The 18105-nt window shown below is 47.8% G+C and overlaps 3 protein-coding genes across 6 annotated transcripts; 2 read left to right on the top strand and 1 right to left on the bottom strand.

Annotated features, from left to right (window-relative positions):
- Nucleotides 1-6069: 6069 nt before the first annotated feature.
- GP1BA (glycoprotein Ib (platelet), alpha polypeptide) lies at nt 6070-8004 on the top strand. The gene is made up of 2 exons (XM_006903295.1): nt 6070-6972; nt 7579-8004. Exons 1-2 carry the CDS (start codon nt 6070-6072, stop codon nt 8002-8004), a joined length of 1329 nt encoding a protein of 442 aa, XP_006903357.1.
- Nucleotides 8005-10299: 2295 nt separating this feature from the next.
- SLC25A11 (solute carrier family 25 (mitochondrial carrier; oxoglutarate carrier), member 11) lies at nt 10300-12707 on the bottom strand. Of its 3 annotated transcripts, none has more exons than XM_006903290.1 (8): nt 12501-12707; nt 11812-11964; nt 11521-11727; nt 11255-11345; nt 11075-11165; nt 10896-10995; nt 10764-10815; nt 10300-10627 (listed from the first exon to the last, which is right to left on the bottom strand). In XM_006903290.1, the coding sequence occupies exons 1-8, from the start codon at nt 12593-12595 to the stop codon at nt 10472-10474; spliced, it is 945 nt and encodes a 314-aa protein (XP_006903352.1). In that variant the 5' UTR covers nt 12596-12707; the 3' UTR covers nt 10300-10471. The 3 variants fall into 3 exon arrangements, with proteins under 3 accessions (XP_006903352.1, XP_006903353.1, XP_006903354.1); XM_006903291.1 differs by having other exon boundaries at nt 10472-10627; nt 12534-12595; XM_006903292.1 differs by lacking the exon at nt 11812-11964 and having other exon boundaries at nt 10472-10627; nt 12501-12595.
- A 733-nt stretch (nt 12708-13440) lies between these two features.
- On the top strand, nt 13441-17502 carry RNF167 (ring finger protein 167). Of its 2 annotated transcripts, none has more exons than XM_006903288.1 (9): nt 13441-13663; nt 13743-13823; nt 15087-15212; nt 15318-15405; nt 15521-15611; nt 15801-15906; nt 16029-16122; nt 17041-17121; nt 17198-17502. In XM_006903288.1, exons 1-9 carry the CDS (start codon nt 13580-13582, stop codon nt 17500-17502), a joined length of 1056 nt encoding a protein of 351 aa, XP_006903350.1. In that variant the 5' UTR covers nt 13441-13579. The 2 variants fall into 2 exon arrangements, with proteins under 2 accessions (XP_006903350.1, XP_006903351.1); XM_006903289.1 differs by having other exon boundaries at nt 13580-13663; nt 17044-17121.
- The last annotated feature ends 603 nt before the right edge of the window (nt 17503-18105 follow it).

The following is an 18105-nucleotide window of genomic DNA, read 5'->3' as shown; positions in this document are numbered from 1 at the left end:
GCAACAATGAATGAGTGGAAGCCCAAAATCTCTGTAAATGTTTATGAAAATTAATAAAATATAATTATAGAAGAAAAAAAAAGATATAAACAGATCAATAATCACAATAGGGCTTAGAAAGTATTCAGAGAGCTGTCTCTCAAATTACATCAACTCCAGATGGTTTTCTAGGTGAATTCCACCAAAACTACAGAGAGTAGAAAGTGATTTCTAAACTAGCATTCCAGAGAATGTAAGCTTTTCTAACTGATTTTATAAAACTACCATAGCCCTGATAACCAATATAACAATAACATATATATAGATATACACACACAATTGTTTTAAGTGGTACAGCATTTGTCTGTCAGTTTGCTGTACTGAGATAACTTGGGGTTTCTCTGATACTGAAAGCTGTGCTACTAGTGTGTCAAATGCCATATGGGTTACCTAGGGAGGACAGGATTTGGTAGAGCTCCCAGATTAAGACAGACTTGGAAACAGGATTGGCATCTACTTCTTTAATAACAGGCCTTTAAAGACCCTATGAACACTAGAGGAATGACAGCAATTATAGAACAGGGTTACAGAAAAATGGGCAGACCTGAAAAAAAAAATCTATTCAGAATTCCTATTTTCAAACTTAGATACAAAAGATCAAAATAAACTGTGAACAAATCAATTCAAAATTGCATTTTTAAAAATTTCATAATGGTCAAGGAGGGCTGTCCTAAGTTCTTAGCATTCAAGATGCTAAGTATGAAAATATATTGTTATTACTAATATCATTCAAGGCATTTAAATTTGAAGATGATAAACCATAGGTCTAAATCACTGCATCACTCCTTCTAACTCAGAAACAATTCTATTTAAGACACATATACACAGGTATGGTAACTTGAAGCAGGTGCCAGACCTAGTGAATCTCATTTCTATGTTTGTAATGTCCCTCAGTTTAGAAATCTCTGTTGTTGTCATGTGCCATCAAGTCACCTGAGACTCACAGCGACCCTGTGTACAACAGCCCTAAAACTTGCTCTATCCTGTGCCAATTTTATTTTCTCTGATACACCTAACCCAATACCCCAGTCACTGAATCAATCCATCTCATCGAGGTTCTTCCTCTCCTGTTCTGTCCCTTCACCCTCCCAAGCATGACATCCCTCTCCAAGGACTGGTCCCTCCTTGCAACATGTCCAAAGCATGTCAGAAAAAAGCTTCAGAATCTTTGCCTCCAAGGAGCAGTCTGGTTTAGCCCTTTCCAGGATGAACCTGTTTGTTCTCTTAGAAGTTCATGGGACTTTCAATACTCCAACATTACAGCTCAAAGGCATTAATTCTCCTTCTATCATCCCTAGTCATTATCCAGCTCTCTGATGCATAGCAAATGATTGCAAAGACCATGGCCTGTATTGGGTGTACCTTAGTCTCCAGACTGACATCATTGCTCTTTAGTAATTTGCAATACATCTTTTACCTTCCTGGCTGCTGGTGCCACGACTGTTTGTTGTGGAGCCAAGCAAACTAAAGCTGTTTACAATCTCAATCTCGTCATTATCCATACGATAATGCCAACTGGCAAGCTAAATTTTTCTCTTACTACATCAGCTGGAAATGCCAGATATTTGCACATGGCCAGCTGGACCCCTGCCCTGTTTGAATCAGTAACTAATGCCACAAAGAAGTAAGAATAGTGCAGGGTCTTCTCTTTGCAGCAGTAAAAGTTGTGGTAATGCTGAGTTCCAGTTCCTGGTCTGGCAAAGGAAGAATATTGCTCACCAGATGGGTTCCCAACTGTAGTCTGGTTCCTGACTACACTGCTCTAAGTTAGTCCCCAAGCCCTTGCTGAGAATTTTGTGAAGTGGACAACATATTTTTAATAAATTTCTTTTCAGTCTAAATTAGTGAACAGGTATGTCTTGGAAAGGTGCAGCCATGGTGCTCCTTGGAGGCAAGGGTAGCAAAGCTCTGTCTCTCAGACTTTGAGCATGTTGCTAGGAGAGGCTATTCCTTGAAAACGGATATTATGCTTGGAAGGGTGGAAGGTCAGTGAAAGACAGGAAGACCCCCATCGAGATGGATTGAATGGTGACTGTAGCAATGGGCACAAATGTTTCAGGGTTGGTGAGAATGACACAAGATAGAACAGGTTTCAGATCTGTTGTTTATAAGGTCACTATGAGTCATATTCAAAACCTAGCAATAACAAAAAACTCTCCAAGCTAACCTCTATACCATGGTTTCTCACCACACAATATTTGACCTTCCTGCTCTCTGTCTCTTGTTCTCCACATTTCCAAATAGAGAGAGAGAGAGAGAGAGTGTGTGTGTGTGTGTGTGTGTGTGTGTGTGTGTGTGTGTAGATAAGGGAGTACTGGTGGCCTAATGTTAAGATGCTGCACTGCCATCCAGAGTCACATAGTTCAAATCCACCAGCTGTTCTGCCAGAAAAGACAGGCAGTCTCTTCCTGTGCAATTGGTTGCCTCTGAAAACCTGCTGGTGGGTCAGCTACACAGCTATGAGTCAGTTGATGGCACATGGCAAACTAAATATCTATCTAGTCTATGGATTAGTTGTATAATTTTATTTGGTTCAAACATCCACCCTGGGCCTAGTCAATAGTGGTGAACATGTAAGGGCAGGCTCATGCATTAGGTTTTCCTTCTGTGTGATAGTTGTTGTTGTTAGGTGCCAATGAGTCACCTCATAAGAGACCCTATGAACAAGGCTGAGCCTTGCCCTACCTGCTCCCTCCTCACCGTCTCTGATGGCTCCCGCCCATTGTTACAGTCACTGTGCCAATCTCTCTTGTTGAGGGTCTTCCTCTTTTCTGCTGACCTTCCACCTTTACTTTCCTAAGGACTAGACCTTCTTCTCAACATGTCCAAACTATGTGAGATGACATTCCACCATCTTTGTCTCTAAAGAGCAACCTAGTTGCACTTCCTCCAAGATAGAGTTTTGGCAGTCTGGGAGATATTCCATACTCTTCTCCAACATCTCGACTCAAAGGCATCAACAGCCTCCCATCTGACTTTCCCTTCTCTTCACTACAATGGCTGCCAGTGGAGTTTTAGTATCATTTGGCGACTGTAGCAGTTTCCTTAGTTAAAAGGACAGAGAACTGATTTTCTGAAATAGACACATAACCTAGACATGGAAATAGACATAAATAGATGTGGAAAATTAGAAAATTCTTCTCCAGAGGAAGAAATTCGAGCTAGACTTGCCAGATGAATTAGAATTAGACATAAGAGGATAAGAAGTAAGGGGAAAGGGTAGATTAAGAAAAGAGTATGAACTCAAGAAGTGGAAAGGAAAGAGATGGGGCTGGTCAGCAAGGATAAGCTCATGCAGGACCTTGTAGGCCCTGTGGGGAATTCTGGACTTCCTCCTGGGAGCTCTAAGATGCTTCTGATGAGTTCTGAGCAGCAAGAGAGAAACAAATTTGCTGTTTTGAAAGATCATTGTGGTAGGGAATGGAGAGAAGAGGAGATCCGAGAAGAAGCTCTTGCAGTGAAGTAGAAAAGATGTCCTGTGAAGTAAGAACACTGGCATTGAGGATGGAGAGGTGTGACCTCAGGAGAGATTTAAAGAAACTAAAAACTCATTGCTGTCGAGTCAGAACCAGCTCACAGCTGACCCTCCAGCAGTCTTTCAGAGTCTGTAACGTACATGGGAGGAGATAGCCCATCTTTCTTTCATGGAGCAGGTAAATTTAAATTGCCTGCCTTTGGGCTGGCACAAAGCCTTACCTAGGACTTGTGGTTACAGCTTGGATTTAGAGGTGAAGAATCTACAGATGACCATCAGGGATTCTGTCTGCATTGACTAACTAGCTAGATTAATGAGTAGATGAAGGTCCCTTCACTAGCCTGGAGAAACACAGTAGGAGATATTTGAAGAGAGATGATATTCTTAGTATCATAGTGTTGCTGTAACAGAAATGCCACAAATTGGTGGCTTTCAAGAACAAAAATTTATTTTCTCACAGTTTAGGAAGCTAGGTTTCCAAATTCAGGGTGCCAACTCCAGGGGAAGGCTCTCTCTTTTGGCTCTGGGGGAAATCCTCATTTCCTCCCACTTCTGTAGTTCCTTGGTGAGCTCCATGTGACATCTGTCTTCCCCAGTCTGTGCTCATTCACTTGAGCTTCACCACTCATTATAACTCAGAAGCAGTTAGATTTAGGACACGTCTACACACATATAAACTCAGTAACATAATAATGAAAGCTTTATTTTCAAATGGGATTTACTACAGCCTATAGTTATATCTGTAGGAATTCTAACAAATAGTTGAAGGGGTGGGGACACAATTCAATCCATAACTAATAAGGTGTTTTAAAGATATTCTTTTAATGTCTATTAACATCTCTAAGTGGAGAAGTCCAAAAGATAATTTGACATATGTTGTTGGGTCTCAGGCAAGAAGTCTGGACCAGAGATAAGATTTGCGTCACTGGGTATATATAGGTAAGACACTCCTGGGGCACAAAGGTTAAAATTAAGATGGAGCAGTCTGCTTCTATAATGATTTACAACCTCAGAAACCCTTAGAGCAGTTCCCCTCTGTCCTGCAGGGTGACAAGGAGTTAGAGTTGACTTAATGCCAGTGGGTTTGGGGTATGAGTAGTGGCTGAAGGCAAGGAACTGGATGAAGTGCTCACAGAATAGAGGAAAACCCAAAATCAACTGGGGGCCTGTTGAATTTTCGGAAAGAGCAGAGGAAGAGAATTCCATAAATGAGACTGAGAGGTAAGGGGCCTCAGGGAAGTCTTCGTGTCACCAAGGCCAAAGGAGGACATGTCCATGGCCATGCAGACTGGAGCAATTCAGTGGGGTCACTGTGTTGAAAAAGATCTGGGAAAGCAAGGCAGTAATGATCTATTAAGAAATTGAGTCAATGGGGATGAAGGTGAGTTTGGGGGGGGGGGGATGCATGGGTGGGATAATTATAGGGTCACACAATTTGATGGGCCAAGGGAGGGGTGGTTAAAGGAAATGGGAAAGATCTAGTGTGAAAAACAATGTATACAAACTTTGTAAGTAAACTGGTATAAAAAATTTTATTTAAAACACACACACACAAACACAAATGTAATAATTGAGTTAACAGAGAAGGAAAGTGCCTGGAGCTCAGCAGGGAGCAAAGGAAGGGGAGGCATGTGGAGAGTTAAAATCAGGCCACCCTAAGACTGTAACACTCAACTTGTTGCCAAAATGTTGCCAGTTCAAATTCACCAAGAGGCATGAACTGGGATGCACTTCTGAAATGTCAGGCTTGAAAACCCTAAGAAGTAATTCTACTCTATAAGTCATGGGAATTTCCTGGAATCATAACTCACTCAAGGTCATTTAACAATAAAGAATGTAGCTGTGAAGGGGAAAAAGGGGAGGGTGGCAGTTGAGGAGGTTTTAAAAACATTAATGTGGGGAGCCTAAGGAGAGTGGGAGAGAAAAGAGCCACAGGAAGGGTTTAGAGGAAAGTCGTGGAGGGAGATGATAAGGGCCAGTGCCAGGGAGGAAGATTTCACTCCCAGGTCACAGGGACCTTATCAGGCTAGCATTTCCTCCACATCACCAACCCCTTCCTGCCCCTGCCTAGGTCCTCCCTGGGGCTGGAAGACAGAAGGACCAAGTCACAGACGCTGAAATAACGCTGAGCCTACGAAGATCTTTCTGCTGTCTGTAAGCTGGGCCTGGGGTACAGGGAGGAGGAGGGTCTGAGGCAGGGGTAAGTGCCAAGGACCAAGGAGTGAATGGTTTGGGTTTTGAGAGCAAAGGGCAGAAGACCTGGGGAAAGGTATGATATGTAGGAGGGAGCACTTGTGGCTTAGCTGTAAGGAACTGTGCTGACTGTGCAAATCTGCCAGCTGCTCTGTGGGGAAAAAGATGGGCAATCTCCTCTCATGTCATATGCTGCCTCTGAAAACCTGCTGGAGGGTCAGCAACGAGTTGGTTCCCACTCAATGGCATGTAACGAGGTGTGGAGAGAGCCTGGAGGCTGCAGCAGGACTTGGGAGCAGGAGGAATCATGCCAGTGGCTGATAGGGCATCCACTCAAGGTCCCCCTTTGCCTACAGGTCCTCATGCCTCTCCTCTTCTTGCTGCTCCTGATGCCAAGCCTCTCATATCCCCAGAATACCTGTACTATATCCAAAGTGGCCAGCAAGGTAGAAGCGAACTGTGAGACACAGGGCCTAAAGACACTGCCTCCAGATCTACCTGCAGACACAGCCATCCTGCACCTGGGTCAAAATCCCCTGGGCTCCTTCTCCACAACTTCTGTGGTGTCTCTAACTCACCTCACCCAGCTGCACCTGGATCACTGCCAGCTGGCCAAGCTGCAGGTTGATGACAAGCTGACAGGGCTGGAGACCCTGATTCTATCCCATAATCAGCTGAGAAGCCTGCCCCCGCTAGGGCAGGCACTGCCAGGGCTCATTACCCTAGACGTCTCCTGGAACAAGCTGACCTCACTGTCTGAAGGGGCCCTGGCCAACCTGGGCCAACTCCAAGAGCTCTATCTGCAAGGCAATGGGTTGAAGGCTTTGCCCCCAGAGCTTCTGGCACCCACACGGAAGCTTAAGAAGCTCAATCTCTCTGAAAACAATTTGGAAGAGCTGCCTCCTGGACTCCTGGATGGGCTGGAGGATCTCGACACCCTCTACCTCCAAAAGAACTGGCTGCACATGATACCGAAGGGCTTCTTTGGGGACCTTCTTCTGCCTTTCACGATCCTCCACAGCAACGTCTGGCAATGCAACTGTGAGATTTCCTATTTCAGTCGCTGGCTGCAGAACAACATGAACAATGTCTACTCACTGAAGGAGGGCACAGAGGCCAAGGCCATGACTCCTGATGTGGCCAGCGTGCAGTGCAGCAACTTTCCAGGTTTACCAGTCTTCAACTATTCCAAGAAGGGCTGCCCCACCCTTGGTGATGCTGCTGAGGACTATGACTACTACAGGGGACAGGAGCTCACCACAAAGGTTGTGGTCAAGTTCTCTCCCAATACCAAAGTCCATACAGCCCAACGAGGCCTACTCTCCCCAGAACTCACTACTTCTCCAAGGAGCCAAACCTTTCACTTGCCTTCACTCCAAGAACCTACCAGACAGACCACAGTCCCAAGTGAAGAGATCTCAGATCCTACCACATTCCCAGAATCTATCACACTCTCCAAAATGCCAGAACTCAGTGACTCCACCTTAGCCCCCATCACCCTACTCCCCACCCCAGCCATCCCAATCTCAACCTCATCCCCCACCACCCTAGCCCCCACCACCCCAGCCTCCACCACTCCAGCTTCCATCACTCCAACCTCCACTACAGCCCCAACCACCACACTTCCCACAAGAGCCCCCACTATAGCCCTGACCTCAGCCCCAACCACCCCACCTTCCACCAGAGGCTCCACCACCCCATCCCCCATCACCCCAGCTCCCAGCACTCCAGCCCCCACCACCCTAGAGCCTACCACAATCCTAACCACCCCAGTACCCACCAAATTAACTCCTGTAGAATTCACTTCACTCTCTACTACCTTAGAATTCACAACAACTGTTTCTGAACTTGTAAACCTCTTGAATGTCCAGGGGTTGGCTCAAGGACACTTGGATGGCCCTAGAAGTGACACTTTCCTTGACTTTGACCTTTGCTGCCTCCTTCCCTTGGGCTTCTATGTTTTGAGTCTCTTCTGGCTCCTATTTGCCTCTGCTATCCTCATCTGGCTGCTGCTCCAGCTCCAGAATATTAGACCCCAGGCCCGTGGCCAGCCTGAAGCTATACATACTGCTCACCTGGAGCTGCAGAGGGGAAGGCAAGTGACTGTGCCCCGGGCCTGGCTGCTGTTTTTTCAGGGGTCACTGCCTACTTTCCGCTCCAGCCTCTTCCTGTGGGTAAGGCCCAATGGCCGTGTGGGGCCTCTAGTGGCAAGACAGTGGCCCTCAGCCCTGAGTCTGGGTCGTGGTCAAGATCTGTTAGGCACAGTGGGTCTCAGGTACTCTGGCCACAGTCTCTGAGGGCAAGCAGCTTGGGGACCTTGAGAGAAGCTTTGAGGGGCTTTGCTACAAGAATTTAGCTGTGGATGGGTAATGAGCCAAGAGTCAGGTTGTTTTGTTTGGGGTTTGTGTTTTGTTTCTTTTTATCAGAAGTCTCTTGTTCATATCACAGGCACATACCTCAGATCCAGCAATCCAGGAGTAGGGAGATGGAATTGGGTGGGCCAGACTGCTGTGTTGCTCTGGGGGAAGAGGGGCTTCCCTAGATCGCGGGCTTATTACCATCACGTTTGGGAAGAATTTTAAGAAAATGTAATAAAGAGCACAGCATATGGTTCCTTCATGTTCCATGTGTAGAATAAAGTTTAATCAGATTCAACACTGGAGTACTGGTTGTCTCAGAGGTGTAAAAGATTGGTGGTTTTTACTTTTCTCTGTTTAGCATTTTCCATCATCATCTGTATAATAACCAAAAAACTTGTTCTGTAAAAGATAGTAGCTGGGGTACCCATCAAGGCAGAACAGCCTCCTACTCATCCAATGAACCTTTAGTCTTAAGGCTACACTTCCACTAAGGTGTGAGCTATGACCTTCCTCTCTTCTATAGGTGACACTCACCAGGCCACTCTGAGTTCAGTCCAGCTGAAAAGCATTAATCTCCCTTGTCTTTAGAGACACTGCTGAGACAGACTGCCCACAGTCAGCAGTACTGGGATGGTGGTGGAGTGGGGATTGCTCCTATCTGTAGACCAGAAATGGAGCTGACCACATGCCCTATCTCAGTGGGTTTTACTCAAGGGTCTCGGGCTTTCTGTTCTCAAGTTATATTCCACTGGAAATGGAACCACTTATTCCTCTTGCCAGAGATTCTGCCATTCCTCTTACCATTCTTGCCAGGGCTTTCTTTCCCGCTGCCCAGCTACAGGTCAACCCAGGGTTTCGGGTCATGAGAATGGGGATAAAAAGGCTTAGCTTTCCTGGCTCCATTGAGACCCATTTCCCAGATGGCACTAGATCTTCCAAACTTGAAAAAATCTGACAATTCTATTTTGAACTCTTCTCTGGATAGAGGCCAAACCACCCATCAAGGACTTCCACACAGTGATTCCATCTAACAGTCTACCCTCATTTCTCTTTCCACTTCATAGTCTATTCCACAGCAATCATACAGTTGTTTACTTACTCAACAGTTTACCCTTTAAGCTTTTGCCCTCATTGTAACCAGACGAGCTACCCCTGCTCCCTCTTCCTCCTCCAGCCAGTCTGTCCTGGGCTAGGCCAGGGCTCCAAGATACCTTAGACTCTATCCTCTTATTGCTCCAGTCTCTGTTTCCAACCCCTTCTTTGTGATTACTCCCTCTGAATTTAGAACTTAAGGACAAAATCCAGGTTGCAAGTGTCTCAAAATGAACATTATGGCCCAGCACAGGGTATGCATGGAGTGAGGATAAAGGAGGCATGGGGAGGAGCAAATAAGCAGAAGCACCAGGTTGCTGAGCTCCAACTCTTGTGTCCACAAAGGGAGTCTGCCAAGAGGACAGCTCCCACCTGTTGCCTGCCTGTCCCTTGGCTTGGCACAAGGCCCTCAGACTTCTGCTGTCTGTCTCTTCTCTCAGTTTGACCTTCTCGTGCCCTAAGAAGTTTTTATGTTTCTTGAGGGTAGGGCCTGTGAACCACACATCTAAAAAACAGTCAAGGCCGTGACCTTCCTCAATAAGAAGACAGATGAAGTCTCTGGCCAGCACCCTCCCTTGGCCCCACCTCATACTCCACTCATTCCAAACGTCAAAGTTCTTTTCCTCTCTAAGTCCCTTGACTTCCTCTTCACTAGGCTGCAAAAGAAAGCACCAGATCCGAAAGACTTTTGCATGGGTTGTGTGAGTTGACTTGCATTAGTCGTCAATTTCTTGGGCAGGAGGTGAAGAAGCAAAACACAAGGCCTGGAGTTCTGGGCTTCCTCATCCTCATTCCTTGGTGGCCTGGCTGATTTACACAGCATTCGCACAAAAGCAGGTGTTTTTTCTTTAGTATTTCTGAAAAACTCTAGTTCCTGTACTCCAAGATCATCAGGTTCCCTGTCCAGTTTCCTCCCCTCCTCGCCCCCACAATGCTCCAGATCTGGGGGTGGTATCATCAATTCAATTTATTAAGCCTTCAATGAGGTGGAAAGAGTCTCTTTGACCATTGCGAGGAGCTTGTGGGGTACCTTCCTGACCCCTTGGCTTGATCTTAATATCTTCACTGAGAACGGGGCCTTCTGCTTCCTGTGTGTCCTGAAACTAATACCGAAGAGGACAGATATCCTCAGAAAGGTCAAAAAGATCAGGACAAGCTGGGCAAAGTGGAACAGGGATAGAGAGACTAGAGATCTTTATGGCAAGAGGAAACCACACACTGTGGAGGGAAAATAAATAGAGGGACCCAGGGCAGCAAAGTTCAAGTACCCCAGGGCACACTGACTATGGGAGTGTTGATTCCCCCACCCGGCTCAGCCACTGAGGAAGAGCCGCTTGTAGGCCTTGTTCATCTGCTCCAAGAAGATGAAGGTGAGGACGGTGTGAGGGCCCAGTCGAGCATAGTATGGCGTGAAGCCCTTCCATAGGCTGAAGAAGCCCTCATAGCGGATGACCTTCACCAAGACATCCTAGACAGACGGGCAGGCAGGCAGGAAAAGAGGCTGAAGTCAGATCAAAAGCCCAGTCCCATTTCCCCTGATACCTCTGCAACGCTTCCCGGGGTACTCAACCCTCCAGCCTAAACCACTGGTTTTGCTTCCTCACCAGCCCATTCTTGTATTCTGGTTTCCCATCGATCATTCGCATGTTCTGGATCCTGGAAAGGGAGTTGCGGGAATGAGACACATGAAGGGGATATTTTCACCCTTCTCAGTCCTCAGCCTACACACTACTCACCGGGTCTTGACAATATCCACAGGCATGGAAGCAGCGGTGGTGACAAGGCCGCTGATCATACTGGCACAGAAGTGGCACAGGATGTTGTCAGAGAAATATCCTGGGGAATGGCATACAGTCAGCTTGGAACTGGCCTGACCAGGCTGGGAGCTAAGGGACTCACTCACTCTAGGTCTCACCTGAGTCCAGCAAGAACTGCTTAGACTGAGAATAGGAAGCAAGCTGGGCAGCATTGACAACGACAGCCCGGGCCATGGTAGGGATGCAGCCCTGAGATATGGTAAAGTGGGGAAAGAGTCAGAAATGCCCAAGATCAGATCCCATGTCCCCCATGTCTCCAGCCCCTCCAGTCGACTCACTCTCCACAGTGTGGGGACTCCCTCTTCCCGGGCAATTCGAATCAGGGCATTGAACACGTTTTTGTAGCCACGGCGCTGGTCAGGCGGAAGCCTGGTGGGAAGGCAGGAAAAGCTCAAGCTCAGGATGGCCCACCCTGCCCCACAGAAGCAAAGAAAGGAAAGTCAGAACAAGTGAATGCTCTATTCCAGGCAAGGCAGTACAAATTAATCCTTTCTTTCCAGAATCCAAGCATTGAGCTAGGGGCAGGCTCAGGCCTGGAACTCACCGGCCATCAGCTGTCATGCGAATGAGAGCCACTTCAGCTGGTGTTCCCACAAAGGCACCAGTTGCACCTGCAGTCATGCCAATCAGGGCCTTCAGCAAAAAGCCAGGAGGTGTACCATCCGCCCCAGTCAGCCGTTCAAAAAGCACTGTGTAGATGCCAAGGCGAGTGGTGGTGTAGGTGGCCTGACGCAGCAGGCCAGCTGACAACCTGTGGAACGAGGGGTCAGTTCATCAGGTCAAGGTGTGGAGCTGCCAATCCAACCTCCCCTCCCATATCTTGCGGCCCTGGTACCCAGTATAAATGCCCCTCAGTCCTTCTGCCTTCAGGATGCTTGTGAGGGCATGGAAGCTGGTTTTATATTCCCTTGTTTTGGCCCCTTCCCCACTCAGCTGCATCCGGTTCTTCACCAGGTCCAAGGGTTGCACGAAAACTGTAGCTCCCATCCTGGGGAAAGATGGGACTAAAGTCAAAGTCCAGGTGTCACCAATGTATCAAGACCCAACAAAGTCTGGCAACAGAGAAGTCATAAAGGACAAAGCCAGGATACTGAAGTGTTGGCTGCCTGGCTGGCACAGCATCAATATGCATGTGAAAAAGTCAGAAGGGGTCATGCAATGGGAAGAGTTCATGCAGCTCCATGGGGTTAAACAATGGCCCGGGAGTGCATTCCAGAGCGAGGGTAAGAGGGCATGCGTGACTGGGCCTCCACGTAGTCTGGCAGAGGGCCCTTAGTCTATGGGACCACATAGAGCCTGGCGAACACAAGCAATGAGCTGGGAAACTTATGGCACGGCGGGGAACGTGCAAAGATCTTGCATGCAGTCTCGTGCGGGGTCCATTAAGGGCCTTGAAATATACTGGGGATCACGCTGACCCCAGTGCCTGCTTGGTTCACTGCAACAGAGCCAAACATGAACAAGGCCCGGTTCTTTGCGCCTGTTCCTTCCTCCTCCATTCCCATCCTTGGGGCCTGAGCTTACCCGGCCAGGCCCCCAAATAGGAATTTGACGGACTTAGGGGAGGTACGGGGCTTCCCGTCCGTCCCGCCAGCCCCAGGACTCGCCGTCGCCGCCATCGCCAATTCAGTGCCCCTTCGGCTCTCGGTCCAGTGCGCGCGCGGCTCCGCTCGCGCCCAAGGTGACACCGAGCGCGCTACAGGGGCGAGGGCGCGCGCGCGCACGCCCCTCGGGCTCACAGGTCCGGCACCCGCGGAAAGCCGGCGTAGGCGCGCAGCGCAAAGGGACCTGGGTGTCGGAGGAGGAGCTTAAGGGAAGGGTGGGGGAAAAGGCGTGGCATACTGGGAAACGAGATTATGGGCGCAGTTTTCACCAAATTGGAACCGCGGGAAATTAAAGTGTTTGCATTAAAGTGAAGATTCTCGCGAGATTGGGGCAGCTAGTTAGGCAATATTTAGCGATACAGCAAATATTGAGCCAGGGCGGGGGAGGGGAGGGGGAAAAAATGTGGTGAGTATTCTCGCGACACTTGAAAATACCGCGGAGGCAGAGGCGACGGCAGCGGGGACTAAAGGTTGGTAAACAGGGAAGCCTCAAAATCCCTAAAACTATTGAGTAAATGTCTTTTTGAGGCATCTGTGCTCCCTACATCTTCACGAGGCACTCTTTCCACCTCTAACCTTTCTCTTAACCGGCCTTTTAGGACCGGAAGTCCTTCATTTTGAATGTCAGATGGTTGAAGCCGCTGCCTTTCTTTACCGGAAACCCTTTTCCAGGGGTTAGGAAGATTGCCCACCTGGCCGGAAGTCCCACCTTCTTGAGCTCCCCCACCCTCCCAGAAGTTTTTCTGTCACCCTTGTTTGCCTTCCATCTCCTCTCCCCGTATTCTGTTCAGACTAGGAAAGGATATATCCAGTGTCTCTCCCTCTCAGCTCTGCAGAAACGAGTTGAGGCCCCTCCGATTCCCCCATGTAGCTAGGAAGTGGAACCTGGGGGTAGGGGGACCCCTGGGAGTCCGAAGGAAGGGCGAGGAGGACGCAGAACTCGGGTTTCTGCTCCTGCTACCCAGGGCCCGACTCCTCATCCTTTCCCCTCCTGCTACCATGCACCCTGCGGCCTTCCCGCTTCCTGTGGTTATGGCCGCTGTGTTGTGGGGAGCGGCCCCCATCCGGGGGCTCATTAGAGCGGTGAGTCCGAGGGCGGGTGGGAGTAGGGTTCTAGGGAGGGTTTCAGGCAGAGGGGGAACGTGAACTCTCTTGTCTGCAGACCTCGGATCACAACGCCAGCATGGATTTTGCAGACCTTCCGGCTCTATTTGGGGCTACCTTGAGCCAAGAGGGACTCCAGGTGATTTTCTTATTTTCTCAAATCCTCTATCTTGGGCAAGGAGCCTTGTCATGGTGAGGCTGGAGATAGGAAGGAAGAGCATGCCAGGTGTGTTCAGGTACGTAAGCAGTGAGAGAAGACAAAAGTGCCCATCCTTCAACTCTCAGCTTTGTGAGGGATCCTGAAAAGTGGACCGAGAAAAGACATTTTGCTGTGTTGTCAGTGTGATGCTTAACTGATCCCTGGAGCCAGAGAATCTCTGGTCTGATTTTAGATTTTAGACAAGCTAATTATCTGCATACTTCCCCCCCGCCCCAAGATACAGTAACATCCAGCACTCTGAAGTTAGACTTCTAGCCACCTAAGCTGTGAGGAAATAAATTCGTTAAAGGGGAAGGGAAAAAGTCCCTTGTAGTCATTAATTCAGTACAGAGACCCTGTTAAAAAACAGAGTAACTCATTGTCATCAATCAGTTCTGGATCACAGCGACCCTCTCCCCACACACACACACTGTGTTTGCCAGTCTGTATGTTACAGTGGGAGGATACTGCCCATCTTTCTTGGAGCTGCTGGTGGATTTGAGCCACCAGAAAAGTTTTTTCAGCTCACAGTGAACTACGCCACCCAAGCTCACTAGCAATCCTATCAGGCAGCTGAAACTGCCCTATGAAGTTCCCAAAGTTGTCAGTCTTGAGCAAGTAGACTGCTGCATAGTTCTGCATAGTTATTAGTGGGTTGCTTCAGTTAGCAGTCCAAGACTTTAATCACTGTACCACAAGGCCTTAAGTGGGTTAATCAGTTTAGAGATCAGTTTTAAGTTGCAAAGATTGCATTAGATAAGCTATTATGTAGTAGTACATTGTGAAGAATGCCAATAGCAAAAATTAAGCCAAACACATAGTATAGTTGTTTGTGAGCTGGTTTGGGAGAAATGGGAATGAGCAGAGAATATTCTCCGCTTATTGAAAAAAATGCGAGGCAGGATTTGGAAGAAAATGACTTGGCTAGACAGACTTACTATCCAAATTGGATGAGTGGATGCTGAAAAACAAGTTACTTTGTATGTAGTATGGACTACTTGTTTGGCCAATTGAGAAAAGAACGATGGTGGGGAAGATCTTGTAAAGAGGTGTTTGCTGAAATTGTATCCTAAGAAGAGATTGCGGTGAAATACCTAGACCCAGGAATGACAAGTGTCAAGGATGTGCATATGAGGACTAATGCGCTATGTGAATTAAACCTAAGGAGGAAACCTTCAATGGTAATTTGCTTCTCTCTCTCAGGGCTTTCTTGTGGAGGCTCATCCAGCTAATGCCTGCAGCCCTATTGCCCCACCACCCCCAGCCCCGGTCAATGGGTCAGTCTTTATTGCACTGCTTCGAAGATTCAACTGCAACTTTGACCTCAAGGTTGCTGAATGTGGAGTGGGAGCTGGGAACCCAAGGGTGAAAAGATCACCAGGAATGAAGGGAGGCAAGGCCCATGTGATTCTTTATCCCCTCCCTTCTCACTAGGTCTTAAATGCTCAGAAGGCTGGGTATGGTGCAGCTGTTGTACACAATGTGAATTCCAATGAACTTCTCAGTATGGTGTGGAATAGTGGTAAGTGGTAATGTATGAATTGGGCTTTCAGTAGTTCCCAATCTGAGAGGTGGTGGGAGGACTGAAGGCTAAGTGAACAGAAGCAAATCCTGCTGTGATGCCCTGCTTCCTACAGAGGAAATCCAGCAGCAGATCTGGATCCCATCCGTGTTTATTGGGGAAAGGAGTTCTGAGTACCTGCGTGCCCTCTTTGTCTACGAGAAGGGGTAGGACGTTTGCATCTTTTGCTCTTCCATTGGCAATTCTATGCCTACCTGGAACCTAAGCTTCATTGTCCTAACCTTTGATTCTCAAGCTCTCTGATCTCTTCTTACTCCCTCATGGGCCTTGTCCAGGGTCACTATGTCCTTTATCCTTTTGTGTTGCCCCTGACAGTCACCTCTTTTTTCCCCCAGGGCTCGAGTGCTCCTGGTTCCCGACAATAGTTTCCCCCTGGGCTATTACCTTATCCCTTTCACAGGGATTGTAGGACTGCTGGTTTTGGCCATGGGAACAGTGATGGTGAGTAGCTCATAAAGTTATGCTGGAAAAAGCTCTGAGGCCTTTAAGACCACAGTATGCCTGGCGTTGGGAAGTCAAGTAGTTTTGGACTAAATTATCCATTTTCCTAAACTACTTCTTAGATAGTTCGTTGTATCCAGCACCGGAAACGACTTCAGCGGAATCGCCTTACCAAAGAGCAGCTGAAACAGATTCCCACACATGACTATCAGAAGGGTAAGAGGTACTAGGGGAAGGGTTGCTTTCCTATAGCTGATTCTGAAGCTATAGATAGATGGTGGGAAGAGCTGTCAGGTTGTCCTTCCCCCCCCCCCCATCCTTTTCTTGTGGAGTACTATTGAATCGGATCTGACTGGCATACGAGATTGCCCCTCCTCCAGTGGAGCAACTGGTGGGTTTGAACCATGTGCCTTCGGGATTACAGCGCAGCTTCTTGCCACTAAGCCACCAGAGCTCCCTTTCAGGTTGTCTTGAGATGCTTTATTTTCCTCTAACTTAAAACATCATGAAAACAAGGAACATGAAAAAGCAAGCAGGACAGGAAGTAGAAAGCAAAGGTTTCTACTTTAATCAAAAAGTTTGCTCAGAAAATTGAGTAGGGGAAGATAGAAAAGACAGGCTCTGCTTATGAGAGAGAAGATGGACATGAAGAAAATTCAGCCAGATAAGGAGCAGGTAAGGGCTGAGGCACCCTGCAGCCTCCAGTGCCCATATTAGGCTATAGCAGTGGCCCTTCCCCCCTGCTACTCCTCTCACTACCCCCCCTTTAAAAAAGAAAACCACTTCCTTTCTTACCTTTGCTTATTTCCTCTTACCCCAAATTCTTCCACAACTGCCCTGGCCTTATCCTGCCTGTTTACACTGATGCTATAGACCAAGGAATCTCATTTTGCAGAACTTCATTCTATCACAGTAGTGGCTCAGTGGTAAGAAGTTGTGCTGCCAACTCGTATCTACCAGGTACTCCACGAAGAGCGACAGGCAGTCTCTTCCTATGTGACTTAAGTCTTTGAAAAGACTAGAGGGTCAGCTATGAGTTGGTTCAGACTTGACATTTAACAGTCCTTTCATAGGTCTCTAGAATGAGTGAAGTCCTAGCAGGCTCAGTGAATGATGCCTCTCTTCCTTTCCCAGGAGACCAGTATGATGTCTGTGCCATCTGCCTGGATGAGTATGAGGAAGGGGACAAGCTGAGGGTGCTCCCTTGTTCTCACGGTGAGGTCTTCACCCCTTGTATCCATAACCCCACTTCTAGCAGGTTTCAGGTGCCTCACCTCATTTCTCTTCACAGCCTACCATAGCCATTGTGTGGACCCTTGGCTCACTCAGACCCGGAAGACTTGCCCCATATGCAAGCAGCCTGTCCATCGGGGGCCTGGTGAAGAGGATCAGGGGGAAGAAACTCAGGAGCAAGAGGGTGATGAAGAGCAAGGAGACACTAGGGACCACCCTGCCTCAGAACGAACCCCACTCCTGGGCTCCAGCCCCTCTCTCCCGACATCCTTTGGCTCCCTAGCCCCAGCCCCCCTTGTTTTTTCTGGGTCTACTACAGATGTCCCACCTTCTCCTTCTACCTCTAGTGTCATCCTAATCTAACACTATCCCCATTTTAGCCCACATTTGCACAGCCCCTCTCCCGCCTTCCCTGAGTTGAGTGTTAGGGAGACATTCCAGCCCCAGGTTTTTTCCTCACCTAACCTTTTTGAAGGGAGTTGGGTAAGGAACTGGGTCTTCATGAGTTAATAAAATTGGGTGGTTTGTTTTTTTTTTCTGGATTAAGGATGTGATCTATTTCACACAGGTGATTTTTTTTTTTATACTTAGGACAAAAGGGGAAAAGTGATTATCCTAAAGGATAGCAGAGGATGCTGGGAGAGTAACCTATAGTCCTGGGGACAGCCCCAGTAGGCATTTACCATGACTCAGATGACCCTGCCTTGCCCACAGGCCTGGACCTATTCTCTGATCTGGAAGGCAGTATTCCATAGCCTTTGTGTCACCTATCACACAGATGAGCCAAGGGCCACTTGAAAGCTGGACCTCTAGGCCAGATAGACTTGGGTTTTGACCATGGAGGCAAACACATGTTGGTGAGTTCTGTAAATTATATAGAGACAAATCATGGTACCTGACACCCAGGCTAAAACCACACAGCGCCTTGTTAGTAGAATCTTTTTTTATTCAGAAAAAAAAAAAACC

This window comes from Elephantulus edwardii, unplaced genomic scaffold (assembly GCF_000299155.1).
Source record: "Elephantulus edwardii isolate Elephantulus edwardi_28Jun2011 unplaced genomic scaffold, EleEdw1.0 scaffold00554, whole genome shotgun sequence".
NCBI classification, from domain to species: Eukaryota; Metazoa; Chordata; class Mammalia; order Macroscelidea; family Macroscelididae; genus Elephantulus; species Elephantulus edwardii.
Note: the sequence above shows the minus strand (reverse complement) of the source record. Positions and strands in the feature narration are given on the sequence as shown.